The sequence below is a fragment of the Salvia splendens genome, chromosome 7 (genome assembly GCF_004379255.2).
Source record: "Salvia splendens isolate huo1 chromosome 7, SspV2, whole genome shotgun sequence".
Lineage (NCBI taxonomy): Eukaryota > Viridiplantae > Streptophyta > Magnoliopsida > Lamiales > Lamiaceae > Salvia > Salvia splendens.
The window spans coordinates 25,031,603-25,056,629 of NC_056038.1; the positions used below are offsets into that span (position 1 = coordinate 25,031,603).

The 25,027-nt window shown below is 41.9% G+C and overlaps 3 protein-coding genes across 3 annotated transcripts; 2 read left to right on the top strand and 1 right to left on the bottom strand.

Moving 5' to 3' along the window:
• Positions 1 to 6,256: 6,256 nt before the first annotated feature.
• On the top strand, positions 6,257 to 6,646 carry LOC121810606 (antifungal protein ginkbilobin-like protein). Its single transcript, XM_042211365.1, has one exon. It carries the CDS (start codon positions 6,257 to 6,259, stop codon positions 6,644 to 6,646), a length of 390 nt encoding a protein of 129 aa, XP_042067299.1.
• A 5,539-nt stretch (positions 6,647 to 12,185) lies between these two features.
• LOC121810607 lies at positions 12,186 to 12,866 on the top strand. The gene has a single exon (XM_042211366.1). The coding sequence runs from the start codon at positions 12,186 to 12,188 to the stop codon at positions 12,864 to 12,866; it is 681 nt and encodes a 226-aa protein (XP_042067300.1).
• Positions 12,867 to 13,456: 590 nt separating this feature from the next.
• On the bottom strand, positions 13,457 to 15,005 carry LOC121810608. Its single transcript, XM_042211367.1, has 4 exons — positions 14,893 to 15,005; positions 14,365 to 14,789; positions 13,858 to 14,278; positions 13,457 to 13,506 (listed from the first exon to the last, which is right to left on the bottom strand). The coding sequence occupies exons 2-4, from the start codon at positions 14,635 to 14,637 to the stop codon at positions 13,457 to 13,459; spliced, it is 744 nt and encodes a 247-aa protein (XP_042067301.1). The 5' UTR covers positions 14,638 to 14,789; positions 14,893 to 15,005.
• Between the last annotated feature and the right edge of the window lie 10,022 nt (positions 15,006 to 25,027).

Consider the following 25,027-nt stretch of genomic DNA (forward strand, 5'->3'; position numbering starts at 1 on the left):
TATTATGATTTTTTGCAAGTAAACTGCGCAGTTTCGCGAGTTGTATGTTTTTGGGAGTTGTTTTCATGTGCAATTGGCGTGTTTCTGAGTGATATGTTTTTGTGATGAATGTGGGTGTGTTTGGCCAAGAGATGGCTCGGGAAAATCTGTGTTTGGCTCAAGGGTTTTGTGTGGGTTGGCCGAGAGATCTAGGGTCCGGCCTAGGGCAGGCTGGTGGGAAGTTTTGAAGGGACGATCCCAGGTGTTTGGGTGTGTTTTGGAACGTAGAATGCGTGGTGGGAATGTCGTATAGGGTTTGAGAATCGGAAGTTGAAGGAAAGTGAGTGTACACGGAACCAGCGGCCGAGGTGCCGAACAGACGGCCGAGGTGCCGAGCATAAGATGCCGAGGTGCCGAGCAGGCGGCCGAGACGGTCGGTCGAGGTGCCGAGCCGGACGGCCGAGATGGTCGGCCGAGGTGCCGAACAGGCGGCCGAGACGGTCGGCCGAGGTGCCGAGCCGGACGGCCGAGATGGTCGGCCGAGGTGCCGAGCTGTGCCGAGACAGGTGCCGAGCTGTGCCGAGATAGGTGCCGAGCTATGCCGAGACAAGTGCCGAGCTGTGCCGAGACAGGTGCCGAGCTGTGCCGAGACAGGCGGCCGAGGTGCCGAGCCAGGCGGCCGAGACGGTCGGCCGAGGTGCCGAGCCAGGCGGCCGAGACGGTCGGCCGAGGTGCCGAGCCAGGCGGCCGAGGTGCCGAGCCAGGCGGCCGAGATGGTCGGCCGAGGTGCCGAGCCAGGCGGCCGAGACGGTCGGCCGAGGTGCCGAGCCAGGCGGCCGAGACACCGAGCCAGGCCGAGACGCCGATCCTTTTTCCGAGCTTTTTCCGAACCTTTTCCGAGCCAAGTGAGCCGTTGCACAGTAAGGGTATGCCAGGATTTGGAGTGCTGTGTTCGTGTGTCGTGTGCGCGTTTTGGGTACGTCGTTTGCGTGCGGGGTGTGTTTCGAACGTGTGACTTTGTGTGTTTGTTTTGTAATATGTTGTTAAGTGTATGTACGTGTAACGTGCTAGATGTTGAAGTCGTCCACGTAGGAATCATGCATTGTCGTTTAAAGTCTCGTCTCTTCTGACTCTAATCATGATGTTATTTATCTTTCAAAAGGGTGATCGTTTACGAGGAAAGTGTGGTTGAAGAGAATTATTTTAAAAGCTAAGCAATCGAGGTGGGCTTTTCTACCCTACTTTTATGTGGGTTATCTTTAAATACGGACTTTGTTCCGGAAATGTTTATGGAGGTGAACTGTTTGTCTTGCCAATTATTTCGTTTTGAAACCTATCTGAAGTGGTTTACCACATATGTTTAATCGAATTCGGGTCTGTTGGGCTGCGAACCCTCAGGCTAGTGTACACGAGACTGGGTGCCATCTGAGAGCAAGTTGGCCGGTCTAGATGACCTGGGGTGTGGCCACGCCCCTTGTCATGGTTTGGATCAGATAGTGTATGATTGAGGGAATAAGGGTGGCAATATCGGAAAATGACTGCGCAGTCGAATTTATGAAATGTATTTTGTGTACTTGGGTTATTTTCATTATACTCAAAACCCCAATGTTACACTGTTATGGCATGACAAACTATGTTTTTGGCGTGTGTCCACTGAGTGCAATAAGTACTCAGCCCTGCATGTTGTTTTCTTAATGTGCAGGTTGAGCGGCGATGGGGAGAACGGATGTTGAGCAGTTAAAGCCAAAGGGTGTTTTTACCTTTTGGATGGTGCCGTGTCGTCATACCCGGCATCATCGGTCTTTTGGTCTTTTCCGCTGCTTGTAAACCGTCACGATGTTTTCATTTAAAACTCTGAATACTTTAACTCAAGAATGTCGTCACAGTACTTTGTTTTGAATTGAATTTCCTTTTACTAAATGTTTTCGGGTCAAATATTCTCGTTCCCCCTTTCTTCCCCGCTTCTTTACTCCTCCCCTAGTCGCGGTCCACCGTACTTCCTATCCTTAGGAAATGCGGGCGTGACACCGGCGATGCCGAGGTGGGCCCCCAGTGCCCAGATGATGCCGGGGTGGGCACCCAGGATGCAGATGATGCCCGGGGGGTACAGGCGACGCAAGGGACGCCGGGAAGGGGGGTACCGGCGACGCAGTGGACGACGGGGGATCCCAGACGACACAGGGGACGCCGGGGGGAGGGGGGATACCAGCGACGCAGTGGACGACGGAGGGATCCCCCGGCGACACAGGGGACGCCGAGGGACGTCTATCGCCCCAGTTTTAATTTTTCGACTGGTTCGTCGCACACATCGACCCCAACGGAGGCGCAGCCGTTGCCCCAATTTGACACTTTCTCCTTCGATGACTTGGGGTTAGATCTTCTCGGTGTTCCGAATGCTCCCGTTCAAACGGGGGGCGCAGGGCGGGGTCATGGCGCCCCAAAGAAGAAAAGCAAGGGGAAGAGGGTCGGTGAGTCCTCGCAGCCGGGTGAGGACGACAGCTCGGTACGGAGGAGGTGGATGGACGCGGAGAACGTCGCGTTGTCCAAGGCGTGGGTGAGTGGTTGCAACGATCCTCTCGTTTCGAACAACCAGAGGATCGTCCACTTGTGGGGCAAGATAGCAGCAGCCTACCAGAGGTTTTGCCCGGAGGGGAGGCGATGCACCAGGGAGGATTGCCGGAAGGGGTGGGACCGAATCAGGGCTGCGGTCTCTCGATTTTTGAGCTTGTACACCAACGCCCTCCTCATGATGAGCAGTGGCCAAACGGAGGAAGACTGCAGGAGGATAGCGGAGAAAGCCTTCCTCCTGAAGGGGTTGTATAAGGACTTCACCTACTGGAACTGCTATCTTGTGCTGAACGACTCCGAGAAGTTCCGAGTAGGTGTCGACGCTGGCTGGCTGGCCGAAGAAGCAACGACTGAACTATACCGGTAATTTCAGTGGCAGCAGCGGTGGTTCCCACGACCTCCCCGAGACGGCCCAGGAGGTCCCGACCCCTCGTTCGTTCGCTCACCGAACTCGCCCGGTTGGGCACAATCGGGCTCAACGGGAGGCGAGGGGGGTCGCCGGGGGTTTCCAGGAGGTCCAGTCGGCATCCCCCCTTGGCCAATCCACAGCGGATCTCAAATTCTTCGCGCGTCAACAAACGCGCGCTCAGATGGTCAAGACGATGGCCGAATGGCGGGCGGCGGTGGACCCCGTGGAGAAGAGTTTGCTTCAAACATTGCTCCTGAGCATGCAGGAGGATTCGGAGGCGGCATGGAGGGAAGCCGCCGGGAGTAGAGGCGGCGGCGACGGAGGCGGAAGCGATGGTGGCGACGGAGGCGGAGGCGGAGGCGGAGGCGATGGTGCCGACAACGACGGAGGAGACGACGACGGAGTAGAGGAGTGAATTATTGTACTTTTTTGTTAATTATTGTAATTTTTTTAAATTATTGTACTTTTTTGTTAATTATTGTAATTTTTTTAAATTATTGTACTTTTTTTAAATTATTGTACGTTTTAAAATTTTAATAGTATTATTAATGTTTCCCGTATATGTCTCGTAAATTAAATTCCGTATATTGTGTGATTGTTAATTATTTCATTTTTATATAATTGTTATTAGTGATGTGGCTATTGATGTGGCTGGGCTATTTATGATGTGGCTAGGCTATGGCTGGGCTATTTATGATGTGGCAGGAGGATTTTTAGTGTTGATGATGTGGCAGGAGGAGTTTGTGGCTAGGCTATGGCTGGGCTATTGCTGGGCTATTCCTATTGTGGATGGCCTAATAGCATGCTTAGTCATCAAGGAAGAGTGTCAATGTGCCATAGCCGCTTTCCCGACATTGTCAACTCTTTCAACGTCAATGCTGCTTCTATCGACAATTATTTTACGTATCTATAGTTGCTATCTCTCATTACATATGGCTCTCTTGCATATTAGTATGTCAATATTGCATCTAATTTTAACGATCCTAACAACATACTCCCTCTGTTCGCGAATAAGAGTCTCATTTCTTTTTTGGACGGACTTTAAGAAATGTTAAAGAAAGTGGTGGAAAAAAGTTAGTGGTATATTGGTCATACTTGTATTTATTACTTTTAAATAAAATATGAGTGTAATGAGTTATGGAATGTGAGGCCTATTATCATACTAATCTCAAACACAAATTGACATATATTGCCGGAAGCCTTCATTGTAAATTCCGGTATTGAGACATGTTTCTGCCGTTGTTACACTGCATCACAAAACAAGAGATTAGAATTTCATTAATAGGAAGAGACACAAAATTACAATAACTCCAACTAAAAATGGTCATTCATTCATACATAATAAGCAACATAACTCGAGACAAAAAACATTAAACAAAATGTGGAATAACTCAAGGAATGGAGCAAACACCAATGAACTCCATTCCTATATATACACCATAAACCCTTTACATGATATTTTTTATACTATTATAAACTTGAGACAATATTTTTCCTAATTCAAGAATATAAAAAGTGTAAAATGCATTTTTCAGAGACTAAATTTGAAGTTCAGAGGTAAATAAAGAAAACTTCGAAAGTTTTGATGACATATAATAATTAATACTCCCTCCGTCCCATAGAAATATACCATATTTCTTTTTTCGTCCGTCCCATACAAATAGTCCATATCCATTTATGACAACCCTTTTCCCCTTTTCTATTATTTTCTTATTTATGGGTCCCACCATCCACTACACAATTTCAACTACTTTTCCTCCTTCTCTCCGACTTTCCCAATTATACATCAAAACCCGTGCCAACTCTAAAAGGCCTATTTCTATGGGACGGAGGGAGTATACCACATCAATTTTGATTTCTCCCCCATTTTATTTCAGGGAAAAATCAAATAAATTGAAATCTCATGTGTTTGGATTGAAAAAAAAAGTTCAAGAAAAATACAAGAACTTCAAAATTTTATGTCTTTATTGGAAAATAACCTAAAAACAATCTATCAATTAGTGATTTCTTTAACATCTACTCCCTCCATCCCATGTTACCAGGGACATTCTTTCGGCATCGAATTTAAGAAAGTTGTGTATAGTGGGTTCAATGAAGTTAAATAAAGTAGCAGAGAGAGATGGTAAAGTAAGAGAAAGGATAAAAAAGGTGAGATTTCATCCTTTTGTTTTTAGTTATAAAAGGAAATGACTCAAGTAACTTGGGACAACCAAAACTAGAGTATTACTCAAATAACTTGGAACAGCTCAAAATGGAAACACCTCATATAACTTGGGATAGATGGAATATAATTTAATTTCATCGTGAAGTGAGATAATTAAAGATGCATAGAAAAAATATCGAAAGAAAATTGTATGATTAATACTAGCATGCTTAGTTATCAAGGAAGAATGTTAATAATAGCATAGTGCCATAGTCGCTTTCCCGACATTGTTGACTTTTTTCACATCGATGTTGCTTCTCACTAGTCACGACAATTATCGTGTATGTCTATAGTTATTACTCTCCGTGTCCGCCACTAGGAGTCTCATTTCATGGCGACACGAGTTTTAAGAAATGTAAGAAAAGTGGATGGAAATAAAGAAGTGAAATATGGGTCGCAATTGTATATATTAGTTTTAAATGGAATGTGAGTTGAATGAGTTAGTGGAATTTGAGACACTTTTACCATTTATAATAGAAATGAACTGCGACTCTCATACATGGATGAGCTAAAATAGAAAAACGAGACTTCTATTTGCAGAAGGAAGGCGTATCTCTCATTACTCATGTCTCTCTCGCATATTAGTGTGTCAATATTACATTTACTATTTTGTTTTAGTAAAAGAAACCTGCTAAAGCCGAGTACAAAGCAACTGAAGTATGTAAAAAAACACCTAATCTGTCACGGATGAACCAATTACGGTTGGTTTAAAATATGGAGTAATAGTATGTAACAAGGATCTCAAACCCAAATTGACATACATGCTTGCACATTGCCGGAAGCCTTCATTGTAAATTCCGATTGAGACAAGTTTCTGCCGTCGTTAGACTGCATCCCAAAACAAGAGACTATATTTTAATTAGTTGGAAGAGACGCAAACTTGTCGACACAAAATTAGAATAACTCCAACTATAAACGGTGATTAATTCATACATAAGTAACATAACTCGAGACAAAAAACATTAAACAAAATGTGGAACAAATCAAGGAATGAAGCAATCACCAATGAACTCCATTCCTACATATATACACCATATGATTCACTTGTCCACCAATCACAACAGAATCACAGGTCAAGTTCGTGTTCGAGTTCGAGAATGAAGCCATTTGCCGCCATAATCGGGTTTACATTATTAGTAGGTGTGTTGATGGTTGCAGAAAGCAGCCCAAACACCTCTATAAATTCATGGCGTTGCAATGTTAATTCCTACTCTTCCAACGACGCTTACGCCGACAACGTCGAATACGTGCTTGCGGATTTGATGAACGTCACTCCCAACGCTGGCTACGATTACTACACTGGGTCGCCTTCAATAACGGACGTCTGCTACGGCCACGCCACATGCTCGTCGGCTCTCTCCTACAACGACTGCGCCGACTGCCTCGCTGCAGCCAGGGCTTCGGTGAAGGACATATGCGCCGCGAAAATCGGCGGCGAGGTGGACCTGGTCGACTGCACCATTAGATATGAGAATTACTCTTTCTAATTATCACCAAATTTGTTTGCCCTTTTTTTTGCTTCTTAATTGTTTTTGGTGTGCTTTTGTTACGTGTCACGTATTCTTGTTTTCGTTTTATTTCCTTTTGTCGAAGAATTTGAATTATTTGTGTTTAAATTGTTGTCGAGATGTTGGAATGAAATTCGAGATCACTCTATTGCACAAAATCGCCAAATTATCATCACCAATATAGTGGTGGTTTTAAGTAACTAGTGTTATCACCCGTGCTATGCACGAGACATAAGATTTCAAATATTAAAGAAAAATAATAAGGAAGTAGTTTAAGAAAAAAGTATAATAAGATATAATGATGTTTGGTTAAAAATATGTGTTAATTACAATAAGTATTCATAACACTATAAAACGCTTAAAAAATTATACTCCCTCCGTCCCGAGCTACTCGCTCATTTCCTTTTCGGCACGGAGATTAAGGAATGAGTGTATAGGAAAGTAAAAAATGACGGCTATAGGTGAAAATTTTTTCTTAAAAATGGAAAGAGTGCAAGTAACTTGGGACGCCCAAAAAGGAAATACGTGCGAGTAGTGCGGGACGTAGGGAGTATATAAAAACAAACAAAGAAATATACTCTTCCCAACCCACTATAAATGAAGCATTTCACGTTCGGCAAATGATATTTTACAACTTTAATTTATGATCTGAGTGGAGTAGAATAAAATAAAATAAATGACAAAGAGGAAATGTGACTAAGACCATCCGCAATGGGCGGACGATGGCACGCCCGATGGCGCGCATCGTCCGCGCCATTCATCGTCTGCCCCCACGATAGTCGCGGCCTATGCTTCGGGCGCGACTTAAACCGCGGACGATGGCCATCGTCCGCGCCATCGTCCGCTCCATTGCGGACGTCGCGGACGATGGTCGCGGACGATGGCCGCGGATCGTCCGCCCCATTGTGAAGGCCGCGGACGATGGCACGCGGTTTCGTTTTTTTATAAATAGCGTTCATTTGTAATATTTCATTTCACACGATTTCATCTTCGAAACTTACATTTACATAATTACTACGAAATGGATTCAAGCCCCAATAGCCCTACGTTTAGCGGAGAGGCGCATTGGCCGGGTACAGACGTCCACCGCGTTTGCGTCGTTAGCTACAGCGTCGATGGCAAGGACGATGTTGCAGACGCACAAGGCCCTCAAGAAGTGCACCGACCCCGAACAAGCCGAGTATCTCCGTGCATTACTCGATGAGTTGCGTAGGAAGTTGGGAATTGGCCCGACTTAGTTTTTTTCTTTTTTTAGTTGAATGGTGTAATTTTTTTTTATTAAAACTTCGCCGCTTGTTATTTAGTCGTTTTTTTTACTCGTTACGTGTTATTTGAAAACAGTTAAATTAATTAAACAAAACAACAAAATGATGATGTGGCGCGTCATAGGGCGTGCCTTAGGGCGCCCCACTGCAGGTGGAGAAGGAGGAGGATAAAAATGCTGACGTAGCGCGCCATAGGGCGCGCCTTAGGTCGCCCCACTGCTGATGGTCTAAGGACCAAAACGTATGAGTTTATTAGAATAAAATATACACAAATAAAGAAAATGTGCAATTAAAGATCAAAGAGGACAAAACTCATATAATTTGAATAAATAAATAAATAGCTCAACAGTTTTGATCAACAAAACATATATATACATAAATAGGAACACAAACTTAGAAAATAACAATAAATCAATAGTTCATAATTTTTCACTTATTGAATACAATTCTAAAAATATATACTTCCTCTGTCTTACTCTTAGTGAAACATTCACCACAAGATTTTATAAACATTTTTATTTTGTGCGTCTCACTCTTAGTGAAGCACCACAAGATTTTATACATTTTTATTTTGTGCGTTGAGTGGAGAAAAAATAAAATAGAGATATACTAATAAAGTGGATATAATGATGTTTCCATTTTATAAAATGTGCTAAATATGAATGAAAAATTATATTTAATATAAACTTCAAATAATTTTAATACACAATAAAAGTATTAAATTTACCTACTCTCTCCATCCCATAAAAATATATATATATATATTTTATTTATTTTTATCGTATAAAAATATGGATATTTCCATTTACGAAAAGTTATCACAATTTATTACCTATAAACATCAAAGAATTTACTATACAATTTATACCCAGTTAAAACACTGATAATGGGATATCAACCATCTCATAAGACAATAACACTGCCCATACACACTCCGTCGCATTTCCCCCAAATCAAGAGTTGTAGCCCTCGCAGATTTCACGCCGCCCGGAGAAGACAGCCGAGGACGCGCGGCCTCACTGACGCCGTCGTCTCTCTCATCTCTGTCCAGATTTCACAGCACACCAGACTCAATTTGGCGTTTTATTAATTGTTTCAAAACTTCTCTTACTCGACCATAAATTCAGCCAATAGGCATATTTCCCATTCTTGTAAATAGGCACACAGCTGCCCTCTATATATTTATAGATTATAGATTATGTATTTACCCCTTACAAATTGACATGATATTCTATTAAGTATAGTTTTAAACACAAAGGCTGCTTTTTTAAGCGGAATTCTCAATTCACACCGACCGCTAACGTCGGAGCTCCGATAAAATATAATGGCAGGCTGGCAGCTATGGAAGCGGCAGCGGTGGCAGCAGGCCAAGACCAGCAACAGCCGGCGAAGGTTGTGGAGCGGCTGAACCCGGCGCTTCAGCAGCAGCTCAATCTCGACTCTGTAAAAACTCGCGCTATCAGCCTGTTCAAAGCCATCTCTCGCATCATCGAAGAATTTAATCTTATTTGAGAAACCACTATTGATCAATAGCAGCTGACTTTTTCTGTCCAATGATTGCCATTTCTCAAAATGACCGAAAGGGTAAACAAAATAACTTCATATTTTCTCTTCAAAAAGGGCAAAAGTGTCATTTCACCCGACTGTCACTTTAGATTAGTATAGATTAATGTCATTGCTGAAATTTTATCGGTTGCAAAATGAGAATAAATCAAAATAAGTTTGGTAATTTACAACACCCCACTCATAAGAAGAGCTCTTTCTTCTTTTGTGCTAAGAAGTTAATGGAATTCCAAAATAATGAAGGAGAATAGATTCATTCTAATTGAGGGAGTGACGCATAATGTTTGTGCGTCGTTCAATATCGACGCACAATCCTTATGCGTCGTTAATTAATGACGCACAAGGATTATGCGTCGCTTAACAACGCATAAGGATTGTGCGTCGATATTGAACGACGCACAAGGGTTATGCGTCGCTATTGAACGACGCACAAACATTATGCGTCGTTAAATCGGCTTTTAACCCCCTCCAGGCAGACGCAGATCACAGGACGAACATACACACACTTTCATTTCCTCTCTCGGCGATTTCCGGCGTTTTCAGGCGATTTTCGGCGATTTTTCCATAAGATCCGGTAATTTGTTAATCAATTTAGCTACATTCGACATTATTCATGTTTATTGTGCTTTCATTTGTTAGTTTGACCCAATTTATACAAATTAGGGCTTGTAGGAAAAATGTCCTTAATTGTCGTTGTGTTAAATGTCTTTGATGCAGAAATCATGCAAGTATTTGTGAGTTTGTATTGGGGTGGTAGAGTAGTTCAACTACCACATATGGGTATTGGTTATGAACCACCTCGTCCGAGGAGCTCCATCATATTAAATTCAGGTGTTTCCTATTCTGAATTGGTAGCAATGATCTGTGATGCGATGGGAATAGATATGAACCAACACACAATTGAATTATTATGGAGACAATGTATAGTCGTTGCTTCCGGTATGAGTTATACATGTTCTCTGATTTGCAATGATGACAGTGTGATGTTTATGTTCAACAATGCTCAAAATTCAAGTGGGTGTATTGAATTATTTGTTGAGTATTCACCGGTGAGGAGTGCAGAAATCCCACCAGTTGTTGATTATGGTATTGGAGCATCTGCGAGGTTTGAACAAATGAGTTTTGACTGTGGTATTGGTTCATCTGCGAGGGTGGACCAAATGAGCTTTGATCGTAGTATGAATGAGCAGCGAGATGTTTTAGATGTTGTAGATGTTGCTGATGTTGGGGTTGGATTGAATGATGAGGTCGATGCTGCAGATGATCTTGCTGAGCCAAGGCCACTATCTGAGACAGAGGCAGACCCCGATCTCAGTGATAGTGATGGTGCTGATGATGTCGGTGCTAGTTCTGATGATGAGATAGTACCATGTAAACCTGTTATGCAAGGTGAACAACCACTTCCGGAATACAATCCTAGTGGGTTTAGATTCTTTCGTGAATTACCAAGTCGTCCTTCTGGAGTATCGGATGATGTGGGTGGTAATGAACACAGCCTTTTGTATTGGAATGAGAATGAGCCGCATCGGATTGTGTTGGGAACAAAATTCGATTCCAAGCTACACGTGAAGACTGCTATTACTATGTGGAGTTTGTGGAATGAAAAACAGTTTAAGGTTGTCGAGAGCAAACTAAGAAGGTGGCATGCTGAATGCAAATTTACAGCAGGAACGACAGTAACAGGGGCAGGCATCATCAGCACCACCGACGCTGAAAAGGCGAGGGAATGTAAGTGGGAGGTTTCGGTTACACAAAGGTCGCATGACGATATGTGGGAAGTTAGGAAGTGGAAGAATCGACATACTTGTATAGGCCATCGTGCTAATAGAGATCATGCTAACTTTTCATCCCCAATGATAGCTCTGTTGATTCGACATCATGTGCGACAATGTGCCGATTTCAAGGTCTTCTCCATAATAGCTGATGTTCAAGACATATTTGGTGTGTTAATCAGTTATAAGAAGGCGTGGTATGCAAAGAGAAAGGCTATAGAGTTTGTATACGGCAGATGGGAGGAATCGTTTAGGCAGTTGCCAAGCTACATGTTGGAACTCCAGTCACAGAATATGGGCACAATTGTTGAGTGGAAGCATAACGATCTGTTGAGTCAGAGGCGTACAATGGTGTTCAACTATGTTTTCTGGGCATTTGGGCCTGCAATACATGCGTTCCAGAAGGCCGCACCGGTGTTAACAGTTGACGGGACTCACCTCCGAGGAAGATTTAAAGGTAAGTTGCTTGTTGCTTGTGGTTTTGATGCTAACAAGACATGCTTGCCTATTGCATATGCTGTGGTGGATGAAGAAACCAATGACAGTTGGTCGTGGTTTATGGATCATGTCAGAACTCATGTGGTGAAATACGAGCGGGAGGTGTGCATTATATCAGATAGGCATAAAGGACTCTTGAATGCAATGGAGTCTGAAATCATGACAAGGGCCCCGCAGATACACCACAAATTTTGTTTGCTTCATGTTAGGGCAAATGTGTTGAAGAAGCACAAGGGTCCCAATGTGAAGGCCATTATATGGAAGTTGGGGGTAAGTTCTCAGGAACGTAAATTTGCCAGAAGACGTCGAGCACTATATGATGTCAACAGTGGTGCGGTTCGAATGTTAAATAGGATTACAAAAGAATGTTGGTCACTGTGCTACGATGGTGGACTTAGGTGGGGGGTGGCCACAACAAACATGTCGGAGTGCTACAATAACGTCTTGAGGGGTGTGAGAGAGTTGCCGATTAGAGCGTTGGTTGATTTGACATTTTGGAGGACGGTGAAATGGTGGGTGGAGAAGAAGACAACAATCGAACACACCGAAGGTGAATTAACCCCATGGGCGAGGGACAAACTTGCTAAGAATGACTCAAAGGGGCGAAAACATTACATCACTGTCATTGACCGAGATGTTGGGAAGTACCATGTCCGAACTCGAGGAAGAATCGTAAAAGGAGTGTCAAAGGGCAACAATGTTCAAATAGTCAGGTATTTGGAATCGAGTTGCAGTTGTGGTAAGTGGCAGATGTGGAGAATCCCTTGTTCGCATGCTTGTGCGGTTGCTAGAGACAGAGGTCATGTTATGATGGACCTCATAGATGAGAAGTACTACCTAGGTACATGGAGATCCCAGTACTATACTCAAGTTTCATTTGATGCACCAAGACACGAAGAGTATTGGGTTGCACCTTCATGGAAATTGTGCATCACCCCTCAGCAGTTGATTCCTAGAACGCGTGGCCGCTTTAGAAGAAGGAGGATACTTAATCAAATGGATGTCCATGAGGAAGATGAACCGAGGGCTCCCCGCCGTTGCAGAAATTGCGGGATAGAGGGGCATGACCGAAGAAATTGCTCAGCCGGTGCCGTTCAGTAAAGTCGTGGTATGTTATGTTTATGTATCAACTACTATGTTTATGTATTTGTGTTTGAGGCTGATGTGATACCTATCGTGTATGTGTCAACATATGTGAGATGTTAGTCGACAATTGTTATGTTTTTTATTTTGACAGTTAGTATGCTTTTTATTACGACAAGTATTTTTAATACCACCACATGCCCGAAACGTGTTTCACCCACTCAAAAATGTTCAAACATCACAATACGACCACATCGGGCAAAGTGTAACGAAATATGTTTAAACAATTTTCAAAAATGTTCAAAAATCACAAGTTTCTGGACTCAAGAGTGTGTTACGTAAATCGCCCGGTGGCGCATAACATTTATGCGTCACCAAGGAACGACGCATAATGATTATGCGTCACCAAGGAACGACGCATACTCTTTATGCGTCACTAAGGAACGACGCATAAAAGTTATGCGTCACCGAGTGAATTGAGAAACGAACTGTTGATTCCAGAAACTTCGCCCGGGCGGACGATTTTGAGGTTATAAAACGCCCGGGCGGGCGATTTTGAGCAATACAATGACGATTTTGATATCAGATTGTGATTTTTGAACATCATATTACCGAAATTGTTCAAAAATTGCACCATTGAAAATATTCTTAAACCAACCTGTTTCATCACATCAAAATTTGTTCAAAAAACAACTTACGAACATTCCGAAAGAACGAATCACATTCGAAAGCTATCTAGATGAAGGCGTGAACTTTGTCGGAGCTTTCCCTTTGTTCTTCCTTGTTGACAATTCCCTTAATACATTGTGCATAGCCCTCCCAATCGTACTTGATGAACTCTTCATAGCTGGTCGTGAGGATCCCTCGGACGTTCGTCGGAATATTACTTCGTCTTCTTCTTCCCCGCCGACTTCTTCTTCTTCCCCGCCCTCTTCTTCTTCTTCTTCTTCCCCGCCCTCTTCTTCCCCCACAGGATCAACAAATTGATAATTTTGAAAGTATGAATCACGCCCTGGTTGAGTTGCACCCCAATCAGACCCACCGCCAAAGAACGAATCACATGATGCCCGTGCTCCCCATTGCGAGGGCTCATGGCTTGCACCACTCAACTGAGACCATCCTGGGGGATCGTGCTCCGGACTCAAGGGCTCTGGTACCGCATAATCAGGTTGCGGAGGTTGCTGCTGCGACAACCTATGCTGTCGTGTAATCCCGTGTCCTCCCGTCCGGACACCCGGCAGTCCATGACGAAGAGAAGTTGGTGGGTGTGGCGGCATGACCACATTTCGCCGTTGCGATGTTGGATACTCCATCACATCAGTATGGTCCGTAGTACGAAGCGCATCAGCAGCCATTGCACGAATCTGCCGTAATCGAGGGTCTGTGTCGTGTTCAGAGGTCAAATGCCATATCCCCTGAATGGTCTCGACCTAGATAGCACAAATACAAAATCATTACAATCAATCTATACAAACTTCAAACTAAATACATTATTATATAAAAAAACATAACATACCAATTTCATCATAGAAGATGCTGACTCGTTCATCCCAACCGTTGACTGTGTCACAGGTTGAACTAGGTACGACACTGTGATCCTATTGAACCACGCCATATAGCCCGGATTAATGCGACCATCCATGGTCATCGTGGCATGATCAAAATTTGCTTGGAACCTGTGGTGTCTCAAATCCCATTCTTCAATGTAGAATTTATGTACCTTAGCCCAATCGGCGCCCTTCCTCCCACGGCGGTGACTTTTAGACAGATGTCCGGCATTATGTAGCATCCTATCACAATACTGAGGAATACGCTGGTAGCGGTTGAATTGTCGGCAAACGCGTCCAGCCTCGTGTGCCTCGACAAATGACCAGCACACCAAATATGTGTCGCACAAGTAGGATGCGGTCGAATCAATGCAGTAATCGGGCAGGATACAATCTGTATATGGTTTCCACAGAAACTACAAAAACATAATATCATTCACACAATTAATTTCATACTAGATTAATTCATTAGCTAAGCTAACAAAAATAAATTTCACCTGGCCCGGACGAATCAATGATAACTGATCACGATAATGAGCTACTGAATGTTGGGGCGCATTTCCAATTTCAGTAACTCCGTGCCACCTACACGGAATATTAATATCAAAAGTTACCCAAAAAAATACATAATTAAGTAAGTTACTTAAAAAAAATATTACTTGACTCCACACGGGGTATACGGCGTGTGCGTAGGCGATATCAAGAAAGCTGGCCTCAATGTAGGCATTCTTTCCCACGCCCACAGCTGCAAGAGAACCATAGGGCCACCCACATCTCTTCTCTGTCTGCCTACAGAAGCTTCACACAAATAATGATACAGGTATGCTAAAGCAGCACTACCCCAACTGATATTAGCCACGTCTTCCGGATCGTCAAAGGCATTTATCCACATAAAGGGGACCTTGCACCCGGTAGTGTCCGGTAAAATAAGCCCCCCTAACAAGATTAGAGCATGTATACGTGCTCTTTGGACGTATGCATACTCATGCAGCCCATCACCCAACGGCATAGTCGCTTGGTTGATCAGAGACGTCATCAACAACCCACTGTGCTTCGTTTCTGTTTCTGCGTCAGGTATCCATCCCAACACATCTCTACACTTGCTGGGCCAATCTTCATATCCAATAGGGTAGTCACAGCCAGTGAAAACACGACCGTCTGCTCTCAAACCCCACAGGTTTTGCACATCCTGTAAGGTTACGGTTACCTCACCAACTGGAAGGTGGAAACAGTGGGTCTCAGGCCTCCATCGCTCGATCAATGCAGTTATTAGGTCATTGTCCATCCTTCTTGGCCTTCCACATTCAATCACACCTCTGAACCCCCAAACATCAAGCCAATGCATCACATCTTCATGTATTGGCAATGCCCAAACCTTACTCTCCGTCCTACGAACTCTGAACACATTTGTTGTGCCATTCGCCAACAATGAGGCTGAAATATGTTCGTTTTGATGAAACAGTACGGATGGATCCTCAGGTCCATAACATAACTGTTGTTCAGAACTTGCAGATGCCATCTACTTCAAAACATTCACCCAACATATAATAGCATAAGATAACTAAAATTTTCACATTTTTGCACAAGAATATATATATTTTCTGCACTTTGGGTATATAATTTCAATTGAACCACTTACTTCTACAATTGACCCTAAATTCATGTGAAACACACAAATACGCAACAAAACAACACAAATAAGCAACACACTAACAGTAATCGTCCGTAAATTGAGCAATTTCATATAAACCCTAACTTTACTAAATTAGGGAAAACCTCCATAACTTCAGCAATTATTGATTTATGTAGCCAAATGGATGAATAATTACCGAAATATGTTTGGTATTTGGTTGAAAACTGTCGGAAAATGCCTCAAATCGCCGGAAATCGTCGCTGAAATCGCCCCTCCTTCGCTGCTCGCTGCGTCGTCTGTCAATTACGAGCATTCTGCCCTCTTAATCCCGATTTAACGACGCACAAATAATATACGTCTTTAACAAATGACGCATATATGTTATGCGTCATTAAATAACGACGCATAACATATATGCGTCGTTTATCGACGCATAATCTATATGCGTGTTTATTAAAGACGCATATTATTTGTGCGTCTTTCAGTAAAGACGCATAACATTTGTGCGTTTCATTAATAGCGACGCACAAATGTCATGCGTCACTCACTATGCGGGAATTAATCTATTGCTCTTCATTAAATTGGAAGTAAGTTGACATGCTTTCACAAAAGAAGAATTAGTCCCTCATAAGAAGCAGCAATTGAAGTGGAACTGAGATGAAATAAGCTCGTGAAGAATCATTACACACAGAAATTACTATGAACGGAAAACGGAAATACAAAGTCAAATATGGAATATTTAATAGAGACAGAAGGGTCCCGACAAAGAAAAAGATAGTTAAACATTTTACTTTTATTTCTACTAAGCATATCCTTTTTGTGAAGGTAATATTAGGATATAAATGGCATATTCTCATCCCCCGACATCTTTTTAAAGTAGTCTTCATTACCCCAATTATGGTTTGATTAATTAATGGTATGCTTAAAAATGAAGGGCTGATGACTTTAGATTAGGGCTGACACGACACGATAATCTGACACGAATCCGCACGAAATTATTGGGTTGGGTCAAGTCTTATTGGATCCGTGTCCTTATTGGGTTGACTCATTAAGAACCCGATAATTTCGGGTTGGGTTCGGGTCGGATACGGGTAACCCATTAAGAAATAATATTATTATTTTTATTATTATTTAAAAAAATACATATTACTTTAATTTTTTAATTTCTTATAAATTAGGTTTAAATAGTATAAAACGAATTTTAATTGTGTAAATTAGGTTAAAAATTAAGGTTTAATCGTGTAATATTAGGTTTTAATCGTGTAATATCAGGTTCGGGTTGTTATCGTGTCGTGTCAACCCATATTATATCGTGTCGATAACGGGTTCGTGTCGGGTGCGGGTCGTGTTCGGATTTGAAGGTAGCAGGTCGGGTTCGTGTTCGGATTTACAGTTTCCTTAACAGGTCGGGTTCAGGTTAGGCCTTATTGGGTTGGGTCATTATCAGGTTGACCCGATAACGACCCAATCCGCACGATTTGCCAGCCCTACTTTAGATCCTTTTTCTTTTTTATGATTAAATGAACATAAAATTTAAAGGTCACGCCACAGAGGACTCGAATCGAAGACCTTTGGCCTGGGGCATTATTAACCTCTGTTCCACTTGGCCAACTCATATACATAGATGACTTTAGATCCTTCATGCATGCTTTGTGGAGGGTGGAGATGACCAAAACTCAATTATTCGTCAAGCTAAGATGTGTTTAGGGATTTGCACTGTCTTCCGTTTTGTTTACAGTTTTCTCTTTCATAGTAATATACTTATAACACTTGATTTAAGCATATATTACTTCTTCCATTCCACTATAGTTGAATCGTATTTCATCCGTTCTTTAAAAGTAGAGTGAATTACAAAAATGGTCTCTGAACTATGGGTTTATCTCGCCCATAGTCCATGGACTTTAAAAATATCGCCAGACATCCCTGGGCTAAGGGTTTATCTCGAAAATGGTCATTTTTCACTATTTTCGGTCGAAAATACCCTTTGGGGGGGGTGGCCAATTTGGTCTTTTTACACTTTTAACATCTTAAATCTGATATTATTTCAGTTATGTACTAAATCTGATATTATTTCAAAATTATCATTCTTCTTCCCTTTTGTCATCCTTCACTTTGTTTCTTTATTTCAATATTAGATTTAATTTTACAAAATTAAAATTTAAATTTAAATTTTTAAATATCAATAAATTTTTTAATTATAAAAATAATTAATAACAAAAATTAATATTCATAATCAATATTTGATAGTGTCTAATATTTAATCAATAAGGTATGACAACGCCTTAGTTTTAATCAATATTCAATAGCTTTAATCATAAATAGATCATATAATACGATTTATTCTGAAATAAATATGCATATAATGTAAGACTAATATAATTTTCGTTTATTAATTTGAAAACAATCAAAATATACTAGAAAATTTCAACAACAATGCTCCTATATAAAATTTTTAGTAGGATCAAATTTTTAGTCAACTTCATAATATTCAATCACAAGCAATTATAACAACCGAACGAATGCTAAATAGAATAGCTCTTATTTTTCCATCACGATTAATATTATTTTTCTGTACTTCTTCAATTCAACTGAATATTATATTAAATAACAAAAATTAATAGTTTTAATCAATATTTATAGTGTCCATGAATTAATAGTTTTAATTAAAAAAATTTGTTGATATTTATAAATCAAAATTTAAAATTTAATTTTATAAAATTAAATCTAATATTAAAATAAAGAAACAAAGTGAAGAGTGACAAAAGGGAAGAAGAATGATAATTTTGAAATAATATCAGATTTAATACATAACTGAAATAATAACAGATTTAAAATGTTAAAAGTGTAAAAAGATCAAATTGCCCAAACCCCCCCAAAAGGGTATTTTCGACCGAAAACAGTGAAAAATGACTATTTTCGAGATAAACCCTTAGTTCAAGGATGTCTGACGATATTTTTAAAGTTCAGAGAGTATGAGCGAGATAAACCCATAGTCCAGCGACCATTTTTGTAGTCCACTCTTAAAAGTAAGAGTGAAATTGTCACGACTGCCCTTTAGGGTTAATAAATACGGGCGATCGTGATTAAAAGAATTTAATGAACAGACGAAAAGAATTAAGGTTTCAACACAAGTTGGACCAACAATTAATATCCCAATAAATAACCAAGAGTTAGATATTATCCAACAAGAAATTCAAAATATCCATTATCCTAACAATTAAAGTTGTCGGCCCAAATAAAACATATTTAAGCGAAACGTCACAGCGGAAACGACCAAGAGAAAGAGTGACGTCATGTGTGAAGACACAACGACACTCGAGGTTCAAAGACAACAATAATATCTTAAATTCACTTGCTCAACACCACCACATCCTCATCGCCACTCAACCTGCACATAGGGAAAACACATGAAGGGCTGAGTATTATAAAAATACTCAGTGGCTCATGCCGAAAACATTTTCAATAAATAGTAATTTATCATGCCATTCACAAGTAACCACCGGGGTTTAGCTTTAGAAATGCCCGAGGCACTCAAAATCATTTCCACTTTAAACATCGACTGATCAGTCATTTTCCCATAGACGTTAGCCATATCTGCCAATACATGACTTGGAATGTGGCCACAAACCAAGCCACTAGACCGGCCAGCCCGTACGCTAGCACACGATCTACCATAGGTGTACACTAGTCCAAGTAGGGTTTGCGGCCCTACGAGGACCCGAATTCGATTTATATAACAATGGCGCATAGCCATATCAGATAGGCATGTTAAAACACAAATCACGGCATGATAAATACAGTTTCCTTTCCATCGATAAAATAATTAGGACGTTGTCCTTATTTAAAAGAAAGCCCACCTCGATTGCTTAAAATCTCAAGTACTCTCTTCTCTTTGGTCTCACGATTCACTTGCGATGATTCACCTTTAACATTTAGATAATACATAAATCAACACACTTTTCAAATAAATAGGTAAAAATGCATGCATCTTAAGCGAAGTTATTTATCTCGGTTTTCGGTTATTCGGCGGCCGCTTACGACCCTAATTTCCTCCGTTGGCTCCTCGTATTTTCTTAATGATATCGAATTAGATCCCAAGATTTTATTAAGCACATGAACTAATCTTCGAAAATATCTTCCCCTCACAATATATTTATTTCGAAACTTAGGGAAAATTATTTGTACATCGAATTATTCACAGAATCAACTAAATAATTCCCTACAAGTAATTTAATTTTTACTCAAAGATTTAATTAGTTATTGGCCCAAAGATTTAATTAAAAGCCCAAGTCTTAATTATTTTCTCCACCTTATATCTTCAATTACAAGTTAAAGCCCAACAAATAAATGGAGCCCATCTTTAATAATTCATCCAATTCTAATTAATGAGGCCCAATTCCATTTTAAAAAAAACAAAAGCTCCATACTTTACTAAATGTCAAGGCCCAAATTATTTTAAAAAAAACCCAAGTACCAAATTATTCTTCCTTCCTTCACTCACGTTTCTCTCCTACTCTCTCTCTATCTCTCTTCTTCTCTCTCGACAAAAAATTAGCAGAAGCTCGACGCCTCCTCCGACTCACCGTCGAAATTACGATGCGGCTGCTGCTGTCGGAAATCGCGATGCCGCTGCTGCTGCGCAATCGCCGCCGTCGTCAGACGCGCTGCTCCCCTGAACCGCTGCCGCTGCTGCTCGTCGCCGGAATCTGCCGCCTTTGCTGCCGGGAGACGCGACGCCGCTGCTGTCAGCAGCGTCCGTCGGTCAGTTCCGCCACCCGTTGCTCCGATTTACCCTGAAACAGACCCGACGCCTCCGACCCTAACCCGATTCGCCCCGCATGTAAGGTTCTTAGTTTGGTTTCGTGAATTTTAGTTTGATCCTTTAAAAGGTTGCTCTTTGGTTTATTTTACTTCGATTTCGAGTTTCGATTGAACAACAAAGTGGTATGCAAGGAGATTTGAGATAGAGGGGAAGGTTTATACCTTCACTGAACATGTCGGCTCAGGCAAAAAGATCAAGGCTGTTGGTTTCTCCTCCCTGAATTTGGATTCTTGGTTTCTGTAAAAAGATATAAGCTTTCCGTGTCAAAGTAAATTCTTCTTGAGGAAGAGGATGATAGTTTTTTTTTTGTTACCTCCGTGGATGAGAAATCAAAATCTGCAAGGATTTGAGAAGGAATGGTTCTTGAATCTCTGTCTCGGTCCTATTCAAAAATTTCAATGAGTTTGACGAGTTGATTCAGAAGCAAAAACCTGTACAGAGATGGAGTTTGCAAGATTACCTTGAGTAGGAATTTGAAGAGAATTCTTTGTTTGATGCAGACATGGGAGGGACGAATGGTGCAGCAACTAATATAGAGGAGTAGAAGATTTGGTTGAGAGGTTGGAGAGATTTGGGGAGTGGGGAGAGAGGGGAGAACGGTTTAGACGTGTATTGAGGGGTTTTTTTTATTTAATTGAATTTATTTGGTATTTTATTTGTAGATTACGGAGGATGAAGATATCTGCCGGATCTTTATTTAGTAATTGAATTAATATCAAGGAGAATCGTTAGTTAAATTAGTTTAATTCACGGTCCATTGTATTTTATTTTAAATTGTGTAGTCCATAATTTATTTATCACGGACTGGACCTTTATATTATTTGTCCAATTATTCGATCCAGAACGCAAATTGAGTTCAATAAATTTATTCCTCACGGAAAGGAATTATTTTAGATTCGCACAGTAATTTATTTCACAAATCTCTAGTCCAGCAACAATTAATTCACCAGCAATTAATTCACGGACTTCGCAATATAAAAGCATTAATACAAGTACTTTAGGGTTCACAAATTAGGTTTAGAAAAACGGGGCGTTACATCCTACCAACCTTAACAGAAATATCGTCCCGAAATTTGTTACCCTCAAGTAAAGAGTTCCGGGTACAATTCCCTCATTTTATCCTCATTCTCCCACGTGGCTTCTTCATGCCCATGATTTTCCCAAAGTACTTTCACACAAGCGACAGGTTTATTTCTCACATTCTGGATCTTTCGGTCCAGAATAGATTGGGGTCTCTCCTCGTAGCTCAGGTCTGGGTTCAACGCGACTTTTTCGAAATGGATCACGTGTTTTGGGTCGAACACGTATTTCCGTAACTGCGACACATGGAAAACGTTGTGCATATTTCCAAGGCTTGGTGGCAGCGCCAATCGGTATGCAATGGGGCCCACTCCTTCAAGAATTTCGTAAGGTCCAATAAATCACGGCTTCAATTTGCCCTTGACGCCAAATCGTGTTATCCCTTTTGACGGAGATACCTTCAAGAAAACTTTATCGCCAGCTTGGAATTGTAAGTCGGTTCGTCGGACATCCGCATATGATTTCTGTTTGTCTTGAGCTTCTTTTATCCTCTCACGAATTTGTCGAACGATTCCCACCATCTCTTCGACTGCATCAGGTCCGAGTATTCTTCTCTCGCCAACTTCATCCCAGTAGAGCGGCGATCTACACTTTCTTCGATATAATGCTTCGTACGGTGCCATGTTTATCGTTTCCTGAAAACTGTTGTTGTAGGCGAACTCGATCAGTGGTAGTGCTGCCTCCCAACTTCCTCCTCAGTCGAGTACCACGGCTCTCAACATATCCTCGAGAGTTTGGATTGTTCTTTCGGACTGTCCATCGGTTTGCGGGTGAAACGCTGTACTGAAATTCAATTTGGTTTCAAGCTCCTTTTGTAGACTTACCCAAAATCTTAAGGTGAATTTCAGGTCACGGTCGGACGTGATAGTCACTGGGACTCCATGCAATCGAACTATCTCCCTTATGTAGATTTGAGCCAGTTTGTTGGACCCATAGCCTATGAGAATCGGTATGAAATGCGCACTCTTGGTAAGCCGATCTATAATTACCCAAATGGCGGTGTTCCCTCTCAGAGTCCTTGGCAAACCTGTCACGAAATCCATGGCTATGTGCTCCCATTTCCACTCAGGAATTTCTAGTGGTTGTAACTTCCCATACGGTCGTTGATGTAGAATCTTCACTTGCTGGAAGACTAAACATCTCTCGACGAATGACGCTATATCCCTCTTCATACCATTCCACCAAAAGGACTTCTTCAAATCTTGATACATTTTCGTACTTCCTGGGTGAGCGGTGTAAGGAGTCTCATGTGCTTCACTCATAACCTCATTTTTGAGCCCCTCGTTATCCGGCATGCATAATCTTCCTTCGAAAAGTAAGGGCATTGTCACCTTCTTCACTAAAATTCCCAGATTCGCCAGTTCGCACTTCTATACGAATTTCCTCCAATTTCATATCCATCCGTTGTGCTTCAATAATCCTCGACCTTAGATCAGGTTCAACAGCTAGAGTGGCGATTCGTGCATCCACTGTTTCAGGTGCCCTCACCACTTCCAAACACATCTTGTTGAACTCGCGAATCAGGCTTTCCTCTTTGGTGAGAAAAGTGGCCAGTTGGGAATGGTCCTTCCGGCTCAATGCATCTGCCACTACATTTGCTTTGTCGAGGTGATAATTGATGCCACAATCGTAGTCCTTTACCAACTCGAGCCATCTTCGTTGCCGCATGTTCAGATCTTTCTGCTCGAAGAAATACTTCAGGCTTTTGTGATCCGTGGAGATCTCACATCGGACTCCGTAGAGATGATGTCTCCAAATCTTTAAGGCGTGCACTACCGCTGCCAGCTCCAAGTCATGGGTTGGATAGTTCAACTCGTGTGGCCTCAATTGTCGTGACGCGTAAGCAATCACTTTGTTGTTTTGCATCAATACACATCCAAGTCCCACCATTGACGCGTCAGTGTATACCACGTAGTTCACTCCAGGCTCTGGCACAGCTAGAATCGGTGCACTAGTTAGTTTTTCCTTCAACAGCTGGAAACTTGCCTCACAATCTGGGGTCCATTTAACTTTTACCCCCTTCTTGAGTTGTTGGGTCATGGGTCTCGCTATCTTGGAGAATCCTTCTATAAACCTTCGGTAGTATCCTGCCAAGCCTAGGAAACTCCGGATATCGTTTGGTGTTGAGGGTGCTTTCCATTGTTGTACCACCTCAACCTTGGCGGGGTCCACTCGGATTCCCTCTGCTGACACAACGTGACCAAGGAAGTTCACTTCCTTAAGCCAAAACTCGCACTTGCTGAATTTGCCATACAGTTTCTCACTCCTCAATGTCTCCAATGTGATTCGCAGGTGTTCCTCATGTTCCTTCTCGTCCTTCGAGTAGACAAGTACATCATCTATGAACACCAAAACGAATTTATCCAAATATGGATTGAACACTCAATTCATCAAATCCATGAATACCGCAGGTGCATTTGTCAATCCAAACGGCATTACCATAAACTCATAGTGACCATATCTCGTGCGAAAAGCAGTCTTCGGTATGTCTTCTCGTCGGACTCTCAACTGATGGTATCCGGACCTTAAGTCCATCTTTGAGAACACACCAGCTCCTCGAAGTTGATCGAATAGGTCATCTATTCTCGGCAGTGGATATTTATTTTTGAGAGTCATCTTGTTCAACTCTCTATAATCGATACACATTCTCATCGATCCATCCTTCTTTTTCACAAAAAGCACAGGCGCGCCCCACGGTGAAACACTGGGTCTAATGAAACCCAAGTCCATAAGCTCCTGTAGTTGTATCTTGAGTTCTTCCAACTCTTTAGGCGCCATTCGATATGGGGCCTTGGACACAGGTGCCGACCCTGGCTCTAGGTCGATTGTGAACTCCAATTGTCGATCTGGCGGTGGGCCAGGCAACGCTTCAGGAAAGACGTCTGGAAATTCTCGTACCACAGCAACATCCTCCACTTTCCTTTCTTTCTTCTCATCTCCTTGTAGATAGACTAGATAGGCAGGACGCCCTTTTCTCAACATCGTTGTGGCTTGGAGTGCGGAGATGATGGACGTTTTTCTGTTCATCGGGATTCCATGATACACGATTGGTTCCTTTCCAGGGGCTCGTAATGATATTTGCCTCTCCTTACATCGA